The sequence below is a fragment of the Orbicella faveolata genome, unplaced genomic scaffold (assembly GCF_042242905.1).
Source record: "Orbicella faveolata isolate gen_17 unplaced genomic scaffold, um_ofav_v1 contig_24, whole genome shotgun sequence".
Lineage (NCBI taxonomy): Eukaryota > Metazoa > Cnidaria > Anthozoa > Scleractinia > Merulinidae > Orbicella > Orbicella faveolata.
Window position 1 is genome coordinate 24,529,628 of NW_028301552.1, and position 19,822 is coordinate 24,549,449.

The 19,822-nt window shown below is 36.6% G+C and overlaps 1 protein-coding gene across 2 annotated transcripts in view; it reads right to left on the reverse strand.

The window, feature by feature from the left end:
* LOC110054340 (tRNA (32-2'-O)-methyltransferase regulator THADA-like) overlaps positions 1–19,822 on the reverse strand; it is a 653,734-nt gene that overhangs the window by 491,430 nt on the left and 142,482 nt on the right. For both annotated transcript variants that reach the window (XM_089292979.1, XM_089292980.1), the window contains 3 exons: positions 3,725–3,790; positions 2,697–2,817; positions 2,546–2,615 (listed from right to left, as the gene is read on the reverse strand). In XM_089292979.1, coding sequence (XP_089149105.1) covers positions 2,546–2,615; positions 2,697–2,817; positions 3,725–3,790 — 257 coding nt within the window. The remainder of the gene's footprint in view (positions 1–2,545; positions 2,616–2,696; positions 2,818–3,724; positions 3,791–19,822) is intronic.

Genomic DNA, 19,822 nt, shown 5'->3' on the forward strand with positions numbered 1-19,822 from the left:
TTACTTTTCACACCAACATTTGTAACTTGATACTTTTGTTTTCCTCGCCAATGTACGGAACAAGTTACCTTTGTTTCCTCAAAAATATAAGAAAGATGTGTATTTTTTTTACTCGTGGCTGGAGATAAATGGAATATAAAAGTTAAATATCTGCTGAAAACTAGAAGATGAACGATTTTGTTTTATTTGAAATCAGCGATAAATAAGAACTAATCTAATTATCAAATAGTCACATCGAGTCATGGAATAGTGCGTCCATATTCTGTTGCCAGTTAACAATAAAACCACATTAAACTAATACACAATGCTATCGAGTAACACAACTGAGGAACATTTCAACGAGAAGTATTGGAGGTAGGGATTGTTACTTGATCAAAATTATATCCCACATCGGTGAGTGAGTCACCTCATAGACTGATGAAAATAATTGGCAGTTTCAGTAAATGCCACGGAGTCTGCGGCAATGATATCAAAGTTTTTTGTCACAAATTTACTAGTTTTACGCATAACTAACGCAAGGAAGTTTCAGCTGAATATGAACTTTTGACTCTCTTTCATAGAGGAGGAAACAAACAAGCTGCTAAGGAGAAGCAATTGTTTCCATTTTTTGTTTGAACCTTGGCAAACACACAATAGTTATAACACAGCAGACAACATTTTTTTGAATCGAGCTAGTGAAGATTGGAGAAGATACGCAGTCACAGTAGCGTTCTTTGCACTAACAAAAGAGAACTGAGGTTACCTGAAGTATAGCTGCCATAGAGTTTATTACCTAGAGATGAGTGATTGTAAAGCCGTAGAGCCATAGAGTTCATTATCTAGATGTGTGTGATTGTAGAGCTGTAAAGTTCATTACGTGGAAGCAATCATCAAGGAACGAGTTCAGGCGTGAAGTTGAATAAAAAGTTCTACAACAGACCAAAAAGCATCGGTAGCCATGGTAACATGCCACCATTTTATATATACATGCAAGAGAAGAAGTAAAAAGTGATCGGTGATCAAAGCGTAAAGGTGTAGCACTCTATGAACACTCTTCTAAGGTAATATGAGGTCCATTAAACGGGCACCAATTGCTGCCCCAATGTCCAAACCTCTTCTCTTTTACATAAGGTTATAACAACAATATAGCTTCTAGCTTGAAATCCCTTTCATGTTTTTACAATAGACCCACTGCATCCTTTTCTGGATAAATTAGCAATTGATGATAGAAATACATACCCTTTTATAATTACCTCTAGCCTAAAAATAGTATACCTTAGTCCACTATAAGGAGAGCCCATTCCTTACAGCTTGATGCAATAGGAATAATAAGGGCCAACTTGATCATAATACATGACATAAGTCTGTATTGCTTGTAAACTTTGTACTTCATTTGTTCATGTTAGATGTGAAATGATTGATCACAGCTATGAAAATTAAGAAAACCCCATTGGCTGACTTTTCTCATTCTTGCTCTTTTGAAATAATTACAGTAATTTTAGTAGTACAGTCAACTCTTGTTATAGTGGAAAGCTCAGGGATGTTGTTTATTGTCCGTAATAGCAAGAGTCCATAATTGCTGGTTGTGAGATAAGAAGTGCCCTAAACATGCAATAAATAACATAAGCCCCAGTGAAGAAGCAAGGACTATTGTGCAGACAACAAAAAATTGACGTGAAAATGAACATTCCAGAAGTCTTTTGAAGTATATTTTGACACATGAATAACAGCAGAATGTAATTTTATTTAATCATGTTGTGTGAGAAGTACATGGTGTCTGCTCTATCAAGAGTCAATGCAATAAAATTGTCATTTTGGTACCACGAAAGTCTCCGTATTTCCTTAATAGCATGAGTTGTCATGTTATCCACAAAATGACATTTTAATCAGTTACATTCAACGACTGTTTTTCTTTCATAATTCTAGCATTGTTTATTTTATCGCATGATCATTACATATCCGTTCTTTGGCTAGGCATATAAAGCTCTATTCATTTTTATTTCCTTTTTTTCAGAAGGCATGCATCAGATTAGTCTTTCCTTAAGCATGTTTACTGTGTTGTAAGGAGTCCACCACACTGTTAGGAACTATCCTAGAACTTTTGGAGTTGTTTCAACTTTAGGAGATTTGGAGCTCTTACCCCTAGAGTTAAGATCAGACGTAAGCCACGATGTAGACCTTGTAGTTTGTTTTTCCTTCTTTTTCCTACATGGAGTATTATCGTAGTTTTTGCTTCTTCTGATGTAAAAATCGAAGGTTTCCTTTCAGTTTTCACTGCAAGTGCTCTAAATAGTTGGACTAGCCTGATTTTAACAAACGCGTTGAATCTTGCTGACTGCCTAGTACTTCTCTGTGGTTGATCTGGTGAACTCCAGTGCCTTACGCCACGTGTCTACGACACTGGAAACGTGACAGGAGTCATTTCCAATCATACCTCTATAGCTTTTATCTGGGATCTGGATTTTGTCCGTAATAGTAAGTGTCCTTAATGATGGGGTGTTCGCAAGGCAAGAGATGACTGTACTTGTGTATTAGTTACATGCAAACTGTAATTAAGCATACATACCAAACTGTGAAACAAGTAAGTGCAGCTTTACGACTTGTTCACAAATTGTTCTAGTTTGATAGCGTACTCCCTGTAATTAGATTTACAAGATATAAGTTAGGATTCCACTGCCTGTAATAAATCGACAATCAATATTTAGCACTGGGTTCACCTCAACTGGATGGTCCCAGTGGGTCCAGACATAGTTCAGAAGTTTGGTTGGAATAGGTGATGTGCCATACAATTTGTCCTTTATCCATGACTTTTCGCAGCTATAGCTGATAGCTATTTCCCTAAAACATGAAATAACAAATAACAACAATCATCAGCAAATAAACTTCAATCAATAGCTCCAGAAATAACCCATGAGCATTGCCGAATACAGTTTTTACCTCATAGGAACTAAGAACAAGGTATACTACAATAAAGTACTGGTTTTATTTCCAAATGACATTTGAGTCACTTACAAACTTCATTGCTTAGTAAACTAGTAAACTTTAAACACAATTTGTCTTGAATTGATTGCCATATAATTGACTATTTAGCCCAAGATGGTCTAACATTATCAATTCACATATGCAGAGCCCAACAAGGTGATAATTATTTGCATTGACTCTACTTGCTTCATTTTATGCCCTCAAGAATTTTGTAACATTATTTTCCATGAATTGGCTACAAAACACTTTTGTCCTAAATGACAAGTTGATGTTTGTGTTTAACTGTTTCACCAATTTGAAGTTGATAATTATTTGCCTGTTTTGAATGCTGGGCATTTCGCTTCTGCAACATGTATTTTAGGATTTCAGATTTCCTGCACCCCACCATGTTTATTTTTGCAAAGCTTCATGGGAAATTATGACATCATTGTGCGGTTGGACGTTTTTTAAAATACAGCATGGCGTGAATCTAGGGATACAGAAGTGTTTCTAATCATTTATAATTCATATTTAGAATGAATATCTACAGTTCCAACTAAAAATGGTCTTCTGAAGACTCCACACTCTCTGGCCACAGAATGACATAATAAATTACCATAAAGTAAACATGACATCATCCTTGTGATTTAAACTGAAAATTAAACACTTCTCGTTCAAACCACTTACAGAGATATCCACTTAAAACCCAAGGATCCATTTAAGAGAACCATTAGGTATACTTTGGAATTTGAACTGCTTTTTCAGCCGAGTCCTTTAAACTAACCTGGCCTGACTTGTCCACAGAGTGAGGGTTTGGAAGGCTAGAAGAGATCTGCTGGGTTCCCTTAGGCTGAAAAGAGCACACACATAGTTCATTGAACCTTGAAAATGTTTTACTGAATGTGTACATTTCAACAAATTAACAGCAAGATATTAGTATCTAAAGAAAGTGTTGGGCTGCACTGGTGGGTAATTATTCATCAACTTTAAATTGATAAAGCACCTCATGTTACTACGTAGTCCATCTGTTTTTCATGGAATCAATCACATTTATTTGCATGGTCATGAAATGTCCACCAATAAGAGTGTGAGGATCAAATCAGAATCTAATTTTAGCATGGAAATGAGAATCATATTCTCTGGTAGCACAGGCATTCTAATTACTCTTCCCTTTGCAGCTCATTTCTGCTTCCTTGCAGACAAAAAAGAGCAAATCAAACAAAAGCCCTCTGAGAGGAAATGTGGTGAATAGCTGAAAAAATAAAGAATTGCAGGGTTGTGGCTTTATTGGAAAGTATTGTTTTTAAATGAGTGCTTGACACATTTTTTTTCTTAGTTGGACCTTTTATTTTGAAAAAGCTCACATAAATACATAATTGCAATTAAACTACTTACAATAAATTTACCTATAATATGTTAATTACTATAAACTACTTACTACTTTTTTTTCAACATTAACATTACGCTACGTACAACACTTACGAGTAACTAATGTACTACTAATAATAATAATATATAATTACAACTGATTTCTACAGGATATATTCTATTCAATTTACGTAATTGCTAAGATGAAAATTTTGAGGGTTTTTTTTTGGATTGTGAGAAGTAGAGGACAAATTGAACTAAGCAAAGCCTTCTATTTTCAACGTAAAATTTAGTTTCTAGATGAAAACATCCCAATTACATGCATGTTGGCTGATTTTCTGGAAGCGAAAGTAGAATTTGGCACAGAGGAGGCAGAAATTTAGTTTTTTTTATTTTATTATCGTTATCAGTAGCTGTTCTGGAGAGTATTTCTTTTGCATTTAATGTGATGGAAGAGTTTTCCTTTTCATTAAACCAGCATAGCACTTTCCAGAGAAAGTCGACTGCAATATGACAACCTAAGAAGGAGTGAAGTAAAGAGTCATCATCCCCGCAGTAGCGACAACTCTTGTTGTCTTCAATTCCGTATAAATGTAATTCTTTCTTTGTGGTGACAATACGATGAGCAAGTTTGTAAAAAAATTCTTTTAATTTGTTTTGCTTACAGATTGACTTTTTCTGCTTTAAAACTGTGTTCCAAGAGAGAGTGAACTGTGGAAGGTTGCGTTGCCACTTGCTAGGGCCAGTCCTGCAAGGTTCCTTCCTGTTCAAAAAAAGGCAGTAGTAATCTTTACATATTAATTTAGATAGGTCGATCAACAGCGACGGTTACAGGTGAAGAGTGGAATTCCCTGGAGTAAAACTTGAACTGGTGCCAAAAGAGTCCCTTGCCTTTTCCAGAAGTTGTTTAGGGATAGCCGACAGAATTTGAAAATAGACAGAAATCTGCAAAATTCAAGTACATTCCACTGGAATCAAGAATGTCACAAATTCAGTAGACTCCTTGGTCTAACCAATCCTGATAAAACACAGTTTTACCACCTATTTGTATTTCTTTGTTGTTAAAAAGGATTAATTCCTGGTCTCCGTTCGTGTCATAGATACTCTTTAGTTCCAAAAAGAAACTCAGAATTTGCTTGTACAAGGATGGCATTTCAATCAACTTTAGGAAATTTTCATTAAAGTTACAGTGAAGCAAGAAGTATAAGCCCACATATTTCTTAAAGAAAAAACATGGGATGACTTTCCAATTTTCTGTCCCCAGGCTGTCACTTTTTAGGAACCTTTGAATCTATGCCAAATGTAAAGCCTTACACAAAGTTTCAATGTGTGATACACGCAGTCCACCTCTTTCATAATCTTGATATAGAACTACCCTTTTAATTTTGTCCTGCTTTTCCTTCCAAATAAATTTAAAAATTGAAGATTGAATTTTTGCAATGTAATCCTTATGAATGTCTAGCACGGCAGCAGAGTGAACAATCTGTGAAATCCCTAGAGACTTAACGATTAAACAGCGCCCGGAGATCGAAAGTTGGTGAGATCTCCAGGTACCCAGTTTTGCATTAAGGTTTTCAATTTTTTGGTTGACATTTTTTCTCTCATTTCCCGCCTTATTGTAAGAGATATGAATCGCCAAGACTTTAAGCAGTTCTTTCATTCATATGAAGTTGAGAGGTCTTTCCGTACGCTGTCTCCAAGGACCTAGCCAAAGAGCTTTGGTTTTGGATTCGTTGAGTGCTTGACACATGTTCTCTGCATCATAGTGCCCAACATTAGGGACTTTAAGACGTGAAGATGGGAAGCTCAAGACAGGAAAAACTTGCAAGTTCCGTCATCTCGCCAAAGACAAAATCCTTGAGATGTGTATTTCTCGTATAGGACGGTGACGTCAATACCTTGAACTTAAAGCTTTTCACAAAACTAATGACATTCCAAAGTCTACAGATCGTAAAAATCTGATTGTATTAAGCTGAAACGATGGTGAACAGACGACACTGAATTTATTTTTCTTTATACATATGAAGCAAACATCTCTCATCTGTCAGTATTATTTCCACAGGAAAACAGGAATAAAGGTTGTAACACGCTCACAACACACTTCCACTTTGAGATAAAACAATTTGACTTCACCATGCTGAAAGTAAGTTCAGGAACACACTTCAGTAGTAAACTCTTTAATTTGGTTGGACACACTAAGAATGAATGAATGAATGAATGAATGAATGAATGAATGAATGAATGAATGATTAGATTCATGTTACAAAAGGGAACGTTTTTCTGTTCCCTTTTGTAACTTTGTTCCCTAATGTAACATCTAAAAGGTTACATAAGGGAATTTGTTCCCTTTCGTAACATGTTCAGTGTTACATTAGGGAACATGTTACAAAAGGGACCAGAAAAGTGTTCCTTTTTGTAACCTTTCTCAAGTTCCCTTTTGTAACCTAGCTGATGTGTTTTCTAACTTGTAAATCTGCTCTATTTAGTTGCAGTTTTCTTCTTTCTTTTATCTTTCTGTTTAGGAGGAATGTATTAAATGCTGAAACTTGTTATTTTGGCGAATGCAGATTTAAGCCGGCTTAAATCTTCCAATGCAAATTAGCTATTTATAGCTTTCGTATCATTTAACGCTTATTTTTACTGAATTTTACGCTGAAGGCCTCTATTTTCGTTAGCTTCATTTTTTTTTTTAAACTAGTCGGATATTACGTCCGTTTCCGCTGAGCATTGGAGCAATAACAGCCAAAATACTATTACCAAAATACCTCATAACATGGTAACATTTCAGGAAGAAATTACCACGATTTTAGCTCTAAAGCAGACCCTGCGAGAGAAAATTTAATCTGTATTGAGGTTATCCATAGTTTTACTGACTTAGGTCGATTTTTCACTCCAGTTCAAAGCAAACTTGAGCGCATGCGCATTTCGTCTTAAAAGGAATAGCTGCTGATAATGAATTTCAAGTAAAGCAATGACCGATGGTTTCGGTTGTTGTTGTTGTTCTTTTTTGCTATTTTGATGCCTTTAACTTAAGTCAACAAAATAACACCTAAAACTTTTTGTAGCTTTCGTGAAGTGTTCTGCAGTCTTGTATTTTTGTAGTTTAGATTTAAGCTTCTCCTTTTATTGGAGCACGAACGCGTAAGTTTTTATTTGTCAGAGAAGATTGCTGTTAGACCTTTGGTAAAGGACACGTGTTTCGTAAGGTTCGTAAGTTGACAAAATGATTTGACGTTCCATTTTCTGTTACTAAGTTCCCATAGTATTTTGCTTTGCATTTGAACCTTTATTAACAATTATTGAGACGGAGTTGTCCAGTGAGGTTTTTCATCTCCTGAAAGGTTGACTGTTGCTGTCAAGAACTTATACTGCGTTCGCGTTTATTAAATGTCATGACTTGTTAAAACTCCTACGATCTGCATAAGTTTATTTATGTTTCATTCAATAATGGATATACAAATCAGCACTTGATAGGCTACCATAGTCTGCCGAAAGTTTCGCGATCAGCTGCATGTGCAGCGGTTTTGCCCGATCGTGACTAAAACACTACACGAATACATACGAATAACATAAGGATACATACGAGTACATGCACGTGACATACGAATACATATGAGTACATTCGAGTACCATACGAGTTCATACAACATACGATTACTTACGAGTAACATACGTATACATACGGACATATATATGGACTTTAAATGTACTTATGTTAAGAGAATAATCAAGATTTACAAATTTGAAAAAAAAGTTAGACCGTTTTACTCCTTACTTGAGGAAAGGGAGAGGGGTTCAATTCAATGTGGCAAATGTGGCACACGCACATGTGTGCGGTACCCGCGCATGTGTGGCACTTGCACACGCTCGCGTGTGTCTGCAAAACATGACCCGCGCACGTGTAAAAATGTAATGTAACAAGAAAAATAGTACATTTGGTGTTTATTACCCTCCTGCCATCGTATTTTGCTCCTGCGTATTCGTATGTAACCTGTATGTTACCGTAAGCGTCTGTATGTATCCGTATGTTACTCGTATGTACTCGTATGTTACTCGTATGTATTCGTATGTACTCGTAAGTAATCGTATGTACTGGTATGTATCCCTATGTTACTCGTATGTATTCATATGTCACTCATATGTACTGGTATGTACTAGTCAGTGTATATACATTTCATGTTTATTACCCTCCTGCCATCGTATGTTGCTCCTATGTATTCGTATGTAACCTGTATGTTACCGTGTGCGTCTGTATGTATCCGTATGTTACTAGTATGTATCCATATGTTACTCGTATGTACTCGTACGTCACTCGTATGTACTCCTAAGTTCTCGCACGTACTGGTATGTATTTGTATGTCACTCATATGTACTAGTAAGTAGTCGTATGTACTGGTATGTATCCCTATGTTACTCGTATGTACTCGTATGTCATTCGTATGAATTGAGAGTTGGATATCGACTAGCACAATTTAGGGAGTGATCATGTGCGCAATTCCAAAACCAACTGAATGCGGGGCACAAGGCTGATTTCGAAATTTTCTTGCCTGATTACTCCCTGAGTGGTCCTCCTTTCGATACAGTTACAATTACTACCTGACGCCTAAACGACGTGAGTTCCTAGTTACAGGTATACAACTGGAAGTTGTTTTCCAATTAGAAATCGAGATAACAAAAGATCTTTAAGGGATACTACCTTATTAGGTTTAAGGGAACTATGTCTTCAGCTATGGGACAGTCTTCGTTCAAGTATGCTGCTGCGAGGGACTGGAATGATCTTCCCAAAGAGTTAAGGGAACTCAGCTCTGTTTTTAGTTTTAAAAATAAGGCTTTTTTTTTAGTATTTCTTAGACGTAGATCTCAAGGAATATAATTGTACTGCTCGTAAGTGGGTACATACTTTTCTGATTTTTAATATTCTTCTGATATAATTGTGTGGATATATTTTTAGATGACTATATTTTATATTGCTGATCACCGGTTTATACCAGCTACTCCCTTAGGTTCAGCTGATGGGTTATTTATCAGGATAAATAAAGATTTTATTATTATTTTTATTATTACAACAAAAAACATTCAGAAGACGAACTACATTTTTAAGACGCATTGCATACGATACACGTGCCATGTACTTGATGTGTGGGTCAAATCAAATCATGTCAAACACTGTAGTGAAGGATGCCCGCTGGACTTGAAAGAGAATGCGCTCTGTGTACGCCCTTTCTGGGGTAAGGGCTGCCGACAAACGGAGAAAGACCTAAGTGGGCATGGCCTTTAAGGAAAAATTCGTGTTTTAAGACAGAGCACTGTGTTCTTGTGTGCATGCTTGAGGTAAGCACTGCGATCATTTTAGTTAAGTGCGTGTTCATCTTGGATACTTAACATTTTCTGTGCACAAAGCAATTTAGACAATCCACATTAACAGATCTCCTCCATGAAAGGTGAGAAAGCAATCACTGATTGAGCTGTGCAATGCGAACCAGGACGACACACAGTACCGCAAATAGGCCTAAATTACAGCACTTAACGGGAAATGATAGCCGCGGATTTTCTGGCATGTGCCCAGAACAACAAGAGGAAGATGATGACGAAGTGCTATGTTATCAGTTAGCTATGTTGTATGACCAGTATAACTATCGCAACAGAAAATGTGCACAATTAAAAGGAGGAACAAACTGACGTAGAAACTCAAAACTAGAAATGAAAATGTCATAACCTTGACGTTGCTTGATGCTCTATTGACCACGCCTAACACGTAGCGGAAGGTATCACGTTCGTCGGTTTGATAATTTTCATTTAAGTATGGAAATTCACTTTGCAGCCTTAGAACTCTACTGTTGCATGCATTAGCTGTTAAATAACAAAGAAACCTAGAACACGAGAAATAGTTAGTGACAAAATGTCATAGTGGCATTTTTTTTTCCGGACCGTGTTTCTTTTTGTCACTTAAAAGAAATGGTTTATGCAGGCTATTAAAAAAAGATCTAAAATGAAATCAATACAGGGCTGTTTTTTCTGTGGTATATACTTTGTGAAACGGAAGTCTACATATGTAAAATAAATCACATCACGCCAAAAATATATATATATTTTTTTTCAAAAATGCGCTAATGTTCCTTTTTGTAACATTACGGCACCGATGTACAGTTTGGAAAACATTTCCTAAATCATAGAAAAATATCAATATATTTTTTGAATTGATTTCTTTTTGTTATAAAAAGATCGCTTAAATTAAGCCCAAAATTCCACCATCAACCGTAGTATTTAAACAGCGCTACGGCTTCGCACACGAAATTCGATAGAATACGTAAAAACTGGAATTTAACATTCTATGCCTTATTGAATAGTCTTTACAAAAATGTCTATATTTCAAAAACCACTTGATGGATTGCCTTGAAACTTTCGTGGTACTTTCTTAATATATATAGCTACCATCCCAACGAGTTTCAATACAATTCATTGAATTAGACTTCCGTAATAACAATTTTCTGTAAAGAGAGCAACCTTTGCGGACTTTTTGATTTCTTGAAACCTTAACTCGACCATGTAAAGTATATCAAAACGCTACAGAATTTTTTCTCGCCTTTCCTTCCAAACTAAAACTTCTGTGGAAGTTCCACGGCATATGTACACTTTGTTGACGCTTTTCTATAACGCTGATAGCACATAATTCTGGATTTATGGGATAAAAGTTGGGCGAATCCACGACTATGTTCCCTAATGTAACATTTTTTGTTCATTTTGACTCTTACTCAGCCAAACGAGAAATTCAACAATCTTCATACCAATAAAAGAGGACATTAATAGCTTTCAAACAATACCAAAATCATTGAAGGAAATTAAATTTTAAACGATAAGGCTAAAATTGAAAAAATGTTACGTTAGGGAGCAACAATGAATCTAAGAATGAATGAATGAATGAATGAATGAATGAATGAAAAACTTTATTTAAAATGCAGTAAAAATATCAGTATAACAATAATAGAAAAGAGAAATACATCACATGTGAAATTTTCTATTTACAGGTTTACATATTTGTTGGTGGGAGTCCGATGCAGAGAACCATTTATTACTGCTTCTCTTGAAGATGTCTAAGGATTTTGTAGTGTGAAGTTCTTCTGGAAGATCGTTCCATTGAGAAGCTCTGCTGTAACTGAAGCTATGCTTCAGGTAGTCAGTTCTTGGTTTTGGTAAATACAATTTTTGTCATGCGTCGTAAAGATCAAAGGACAAAGTTCTCAGAGTGAACAATCGTGTTACAAAGATAAACTGGGGTGAGCTTATTAACGCATTTGTACATTAAATTCGCCTCTCGCTTCACCCCTCTACCTGATGAGTTATCCCAGCTAAGCGAGTTGAGAAGATAGGTAGAGTTTGTATCATAACTTGATTTAGTAATTACTCTGGCAGCATGATTTTGTAGTTTTTGAAGTTTCTCACTCAGCTGTTGAGACAAGCTATCCCAAAGAACAATAAAATGTGCACAAACTAACAATATAGTCAAACAAAGAAGCGTATTAAACTTCGAAAACAAAAGAAAGCGTGCAACAACACACTTTAGTGTGTGAAACAGCACAACATGCTTAAGAGTGATTTTCTGAGTGTCGAGAATTGGAAGACAGTCACAAAAATCGATTTTTCTTTTATTTTGCTAAAACATACCTTTGGCTTAACTTATTCAAGGAAAAATAGTTTAAAGTTCCAACAATTTATTTTATGGCCAAAATTTAAGAAAGTTCGAAATTTGCATATAATGGCGGTTTTCTCGGCTTAAGGTGACCGAACACAGTTTTTGCACGCGCTTTTGCTGATGCAATTCAGCGCGCGCACAAGCATTGCAAAAAAACAAACATGCCGTCAATAGAGCGATCATTTTATTTACTCAACACCTGCACTATCTGTGCTATTTTTCTCTATAACTGAACGCAGTGTATTGATGGCTTTAGTCTTTTATTACAAAGATATGTTAGAAGAGGTAATGATGCAAAGAAGCCAGCAATTCTCAGCTTTTTCTTTGTTACCGAAAGAACCCAGTTAAATGCAGCGCATGCCTGGTAGGTCAAAAAATTGCGATTGAATGAAAATTGCACTCTTGGAAATACGCCTATTTCTGGAAAACCACTCATTAGAATTTCACGAAATTTGGCACGAAAATACTTTAGGAAATAAGTAACTGGAGTATTGAAAATAATTGAACTTTAATGAAGGGTATTTTGTACAGCCACCATCTGTGTCTCTTGGCAAGAAACAAATAAAGGCCAACTTTGACTAGTATAAATGGCCCCTGGTATATATCATTTGGTCAAAATATCTACATTTTAGGAAACCTTGGTTATTGTTTTTTTCACCCAAAAAGTTATAGCTCTGGGAATTAAAATGTTCTCCGTCAGTAAAATAAAATGTTACAGCATGTAAGCGAGTTCAATTTTATGCAAATCACAAGGTTATTCTTTGGAAGTCAATGGTTTAAAACAGAAACAATGACTCACCGTTACTTACGTTCCTTCTGCTGCTATAGAAACGATTTTAACTTCCCAGGGTCCTTTTGAGCTGTTCTGTAAAATATTTCCAGTAAAACAGCGAGCATAAACGGCCATAAAATTCGACTAGGTCGACAATGTTTATATTTGAGATGAGACCCTGAGTGGCACACACAGTCCTGGTTGTTTTCATCATCTTGCTCAGTCGAGTGTCCTTTAAAAATGATAGAATGCGCTTCAAACCGTAGCAAATTAGTTTCTCGTATCCATATGCCTCATGTCGATTCACGAGTAAATAAATCAGTTCCCGTACATTGAACTAAAATCTTGACTGAGCTCTGAGGTCACCTGATATGTCATTATGTTACTTTTCCCCAGTCTCACATTATAGCGTAACGCTGTATTTAAGGATGCTCGTGAGAAAAATTTTCCAGTCGATAGATTTTTTCTTAATTTTTACGGCAGTCAGATAATGAGTTACTTGTGTCAGAAATGCAAAAAAAAAAGAAAGGGGGTCACCGACTTCATTTCAGAGATAAAGCATGTAGAAAATGACCTGATTTTGAAAATCCACCATGGTCTACAGAGGTTTATAGTTAAAAATATTGAATGTGAGTCAAAGGAGGCAAATGATCTTACTGGATAGCACCACTGCCTGTGGTTTTCAAAGCAGCAACTATCCGGGTGAGATCTCCAGACATCGTCAGTTACACGGACTAATAAGTGGAGATAAATAATGCCTTTGGCAGTGAATGTGTTTTTTAAAGGCAAGAAAGGAACGAGCTGAGGACGCGAATCTCACACGAAAAAAAATAAGCTTTGCTCTCGCTGCTCGTTTATCACCAGCTAACTAAAACGGCACAGCCTGTGTTTCTGTGTTTTAGTCATTTCAAAATTACCAAATTAAGGAAACTCATCATCATTAGCAAACCTTAAAAAAGTGATCTGAGCATTATACTCAGTCTACCCTAGATATTCTGGCCTCCAAATTTACAATGACAAGAATTAAAATCTTTGCAGTCGGAGTGGAGGCAGTGTGGCTGAGTGGTTAGGGTGCCGGCCTTGAAATCCAGAGGTCATGGGGTTAGAGTTCCGCTCTGACCAGTAAGCTGGAGTTGTTTCTTGGTAGACCCCAGTTCAACTCCTCGGTCACACTTGTAAATAGCCAACTGGTTTGCCTCCCACCAGTTGGGATTTTTAAGCCTGGTATGTTTATTTGCAATATTTGTTTCTTTCAGTTTAAGTGGCATGCCTGAAAACTAGCTAGTTGTAGATAAGTGTATCGACCACCATAAACATTCAACATTCAACAACACAATTGGTTCTTATCAACTTGGGCAATGCAGCTTTATCCATAGGGTTCAAATATCAATTAAGGTACTTTGATTGTTGCAGTCGGTAGAGATTGATTACTTGACTTAAATATATCCGATTTGTTGTTTTTTTGTTCACTGAATCCTCAGTGGCATCTGTCCACCTTCATCAGAGGAAATCTGACACCTTCAGTTTTCACTCTGATGAAGGTGGACAGATGTGACCAAAAATTCAGTGAATAAAACACTTGCAGGTCAGTTATATTTAGGCCAAATAATCAATTAAGATATTAGGTACCTTGCAAAGGGTTCCACCAGTGCTATAACAATAATACTTGATTTTCTCCATAAATCTATGTATATTAACATAATTGCATAGATCCTAGTCATTGATCTCTAAACTGACTTCAAATATTGTGCTTTCATGGCTTCAAGATCCCAAGCTGCTGCCAACTTGGAAGTATGCAATAAGCAGTAGGATTGGTGATGTTCCACGGCTCCCCACTGGTTTTGGGAAATCTCATGTGTGAAAAATGTTGATGATCAGCTTTCCTGGTCTAATCACGTTAAAGAAATGTGTAAAAAGTATATCTAGCCGTTTTATGAAGCTTGAATAGGCGTAGAAGTTTTCGTAGAGCGCTACGCCTCTACGCTTTTATTTCCAATCAATTTGCACTTCTCATGTGTGTTATACATATAAAACGGTGGCGTGTTACCATGTTTACCAACAGGGTTTGGTCTGTTGTAGGAGTTTTTATTAAGCCCTACACTTGAACTCATTCATAAACGATCATTTCGGCATAATAAACTCTATGGCTCTACGAACAAACGTATCCAAAAAATGAACTCTACAACTCTACAGCTCTCTGATCCTATGGTTCTACCAGTCTTCAGTTCTACAGCTCTAAGGCACTACAGCTCTATGCTCACAAATACCTAGATAATGAACTCTACTCCTTCATGGCTCTACCCTTCTAAGGCTTAACAGCTCTATGGCTCTACGGCTCTACGATCATACATATCTAGATAATAGTGACATATAAGTTGTACTAACGTACGACTAATAAACTAATACAACTAGTAAACTAATAAACTAGTAACTAGTAAAATATACATCATACTAATTAACATTCTGAAAGAAAAGCAAATATATGGTCATACTAAGGTACCAAAGCAAAGTAAAATATACGATCATACTAGGGCACTGAAAGAAAGTGAAAAATATACGGTTGAACTAACATACTGAAGGAAAATAAAATATACCGTCATACTAATGTAATGAAAGAAAGTAAAATGAAAGGTCATACTAATGTACTGGAGGAAAGTAAAATATAGGGTTGTACTAATGTAGTGAAGGAAAGTAAAATATACGGTCATAGTGCTGGTAATCTACTGAAGGACGGTAAAATTTATGGCCACACTAACGTTCTGAAGGAAAGTAAAATGTAAGGTTGCACTAACGTACTGAAGGAAAGTAACAGTGTGTTAGTATGACCGTATATTTTACTAACTGGGGATGTGACAGGAAAAAATGTAATGTGCACCATCAAAGTTTCCAAAAAAGATCAATGACTTTAACAAATGTGTGGTCACCCCTGTATTTTTTGTTATGAAATGGAAGTGGCAAGCCTATTCAACACATGATTAGTTTCTGGTTGGGAGGTTGTCTGGTTGTCTAAAGCTCTTTGCTGTCTAAAGCAAGCACAACATGTAAAAGTGCAAACAGCATACTGATTACGGGGCTAAATGTCGACCCATCTATACATCTCAGGGTCATTTCATGCACAATAATGGATGACCCTTGCTAGCAAATCGTTAGACTTGCACCTTCATTGGACTTACTGGTAATGACATCCTCACGCAGACTTCCTTTAGAAAGCAGTTTTAAAGTGTTAATCAGTTGGCTCTGGCTCAGATGAGTGTAGCCTGGGCTAAATTTAACACCAATTGAAAAGGGGAGAGGGGGAAGCGATAAATAGTAAAAAAGAGAGACAAATAAATGAAACATGCAGCAAGAAGTTCTCTACATTTCATGCTTGGTTAGCTTTACAAGCTGCTGCCATAGGGAAAGCAAAAAAAAAGAAATTCACAGGTTACATTAATGAAGGGGTTAAAATCTGTGAGCATGTTTTTGGAAAATCAGTCAGATATCCTGTTGAACCTTGGTTTCACTATTTTCAGGGAGGGGGAGGGGTTGGAGTGGGCTGCTATGTTTGGAGGGGTCACTACTTTTGAAGGGTCGATTACTTTGGCGGTTTGCTACTTTTGGGGGGTCATTACTTTCAGAAGTTTACGGTATTGCAATTAGTGAACATTTTTAGAGAGTTTTAAATGAAATGATGATGATGATGACAAAAACATTTCAGCACACAAAATCTTTGGACTGGTATGTAGATGTAATTTTGTGTCCAGAAAGAATACACCAATAAAACTCTTAACATCTTTAACTATAGTGAGACAATCTCAGATGGGGCAGAGTGCAGTTTATGGCTGTGATACAATAGTCACACAGGTCCTCACCCCTGCTGTTCCCTCGCTTCGTAGTCAACGAGGCCTTTTCCCCTTTGCAGAATATGAGGGGACAAAAACATCATAAGGCATAATCTTAGCAATGTGTATGTTTCATGTTTGCATTTTCTCTCAAGGCCCAAAAATAACTTACAAAAAAGTAGTAAGTGTGCATATATTTCGAAATGAGTCATTCAGTGAACTCAAAATAGCAAAAGAATTGAAAGATTTTTAGCAAAGGTCTCACTAGAACCAAACCAGAAATCAAATGACTTTTACGAGTTATCAAAGAACGGAAAATGTGAACAGAGTGTTACTACAGAAGACAGAAGAAAAAAACATTTACAAAAGTTTTAGGTGCTGATAAAGACATTGTGCATCGTGATCAAACTGTAGAAAACAAAAAGAAAGATGTCAGGTTTGACTCCAAAAGAGGCTTTTATCAGAGTGAAGAGAAGCGGAATTGTCATATTTATGTGACCTCTCTCATGGTTGTTATATTTATGTTTTTGCTTAAACAGAGTACATTATCAGCTGTTATTTTTCTATTTGTGCCAGTAGTCTTGTCATCTGTATATCATATTCGCATGTTTGCGTGGTATCAAATAACGCACTGTCAGATGAATGTGATGTATTCTTGGTTTTCATGTAATGCAGTATTTTTTTAAAAAACTACTTTTTCTCTGGAGGTTTTAGTTTTATCAGATGTAAGACCCTTTAGGAACTTGAAGTTTTACAATGGTTTAGCTCGACACATTTGAGTTTCCAAGCTTTGTGTTGCAAGACATTAAACGGCAACCCGAGAAGGCTGTCACATAGGTCAAAAGGTGAGTTATCGCTTTAGTGTTATTAACTGAACAATTGTTGTACTAGAAGAAGTGTTAATTTCAATGCACTGGAACTCTGGAGCGATAATTTTTGCTTCAATAGCAAAACTCAGTGGCAGATGTTTCCGATACTTTAGGGCCGCCACATTTGTACCCTGGCTTCATGGGGCACTGACAAAGCTCTCTCAATTTGGGTGAAACACTTCTCCGTATAACATGCGTATGAAAAACTGCAGAAACCTAATTCTTGGCAAGGTGGTTTATGTATCAATCATCTATCATATCCCAGATTCTTGACTTTATTTGTTGAATGGTTACAATTTTTAGTTTTGATCCCGGGGGTACAGAAAAATTGGTTGGGGGTCTGCAGCACGCCTCCCAGAACCCTTACCATATTTAAGATCAAAATCTGGGCTTTTCTCTACCCTATTTATGACTTGACCAAAAATTTGATACCCTATTTATTACCTGACCCTTAAATCCATACCTTGTTTCAGACCTGCCTTATGATTAGTTCCCTCTTCAGACCAATGTTAAACATAATTTGTGAAGGGCTTCTGTTGATGGTCTTATCGATAATGATGAAAATGTAGCGTCTTTTTAAAAACATACCCATGTCAAGACTAGATGGCAAAAGCCATAACCTATTTAGTACCAAAATAGCCGAAATCGATACCTATTTATGAGCAAAATGGCTGAAAACCATACCCTTTAGAGCCTCATACAACAGTATAGCCCACATAAGGGAGTATCCCCCAGGTTTTGATCGCATGAATTAGAAGCAATAATGAGAGTATCAAGTTTGCACAGAAGATGAGAAAGAAATGGTATTCTACACGGTCAACACTGAATCAAAAATCCTAAAGTAGTAGAGAGTCTAGGCAAAGATCCATCTCTGTATAGCTGTAATACATCATCAAGCGTGTACAAGAATGTGAGCTATGGAGGTCATTGCGCTACTCTGTGTGATGACATTGAAACAAATCCCGGGCCTCCTATAAATATGATCCTACCCTAACAATCAAGGCGCCGTATTATCAAGGTGATATTATGTACTTTGGTGAAGATGCTGCAAAATGTGCAATGTGTTGCTATGAGTTTGAGTGATTTGATTAATCATAAGATATAATCAAAGAGCTCTGTAAGCAAACTCATGAATTGAACAAATGAATTAAAACATCTTTTGGATTATGTTTCATGTTATCTGTTTTAGGGAATATTGTGGTTGATTTTCATATTCAGAGTACAAGCAGTAGTTCAGTGTTTGCTGATAAGGTACCAAAGAAACAAAGTAACATTTGGATAAGAAGGCATTACAATTGAAACGATCATGCTATTACATTTGACAAGGGTGGAAGATGTCATGTGTTTTAAACATTTATCATTTTTGTTTCTGGTTCACCAGGAACAGTTGGCAGTAAATGCGGGTGAAAAGTGAAATTTACTGTCTAGCATTGTAAATATTGAAAAATCAAGGCAATACTATTATTCTCTCTATATCAAATGAGATAAATGGAAATGAGTTTTGAGTTTTGTTGCAAAATGGCATTTTCAGATTCTGCTTATAAGGACATACAAGGGCATGTTCATGACATTTTCGATGGAAGTTTCCGATGTAAAGATTTCGTGAAATGCAAAGTCCAAGCAATATTTTCATTTCAAGTTGCAACAAGGCGATGGGGAAACGAGGGTTATTTTCCTTTGTCAAGGGAAATTAGAGAAAATTAAGCAAAAAGAGAGGAACAGACTTCCAGCTCATGTAACCAATGTAGGTATACCAATGGTGAATATAGACTGAACAAGTTGCCTAGAGTGTCCACAGCGAAGAATATCTAGATCCATTGCAGCCTTAAGTTTGATTGGCTTTAAAACAATGAACATGATTGGAAGAAAAACTAGCCTGCGAGAGCATCCGGTATTTTTGAGTCTTGGCTTTTTTGTGCATGAAACAAGCGCAGAAAAAAGCAGGTGCCGTCGCACAGTAAAGAAAAACACAAGCGACTCAATTGAGCCACGTGTTTATGAGCTAGGCACAATTCAACTGGAAGTCCGATATTTTTGGACTTCAAATCGGATCTCTCCAGGGTTGCTCGTTTCCCACCCGCTGGTCAAGGGGAACAAAGACTCTTGGTACGAGACTGCTAGCATTCCAGTGGAAACTACCCACCAGTCTGTCCGAAAGAACAATTTGTGATATCACTGGAGATTTCAATCTTATCTGATACTCAGTGCGTAATTTTAGCTATTTGACCTTCAGGTTTGATTTGTAATACTTGATAAACAACTATACTGAGGCCTCATCCACACTATACCAAAGAAATGTGAAAATGCAGCTTTATTTCTATGGTTAGGTCTTCTGTCCACAATAATTCGCCATGAAAACGGG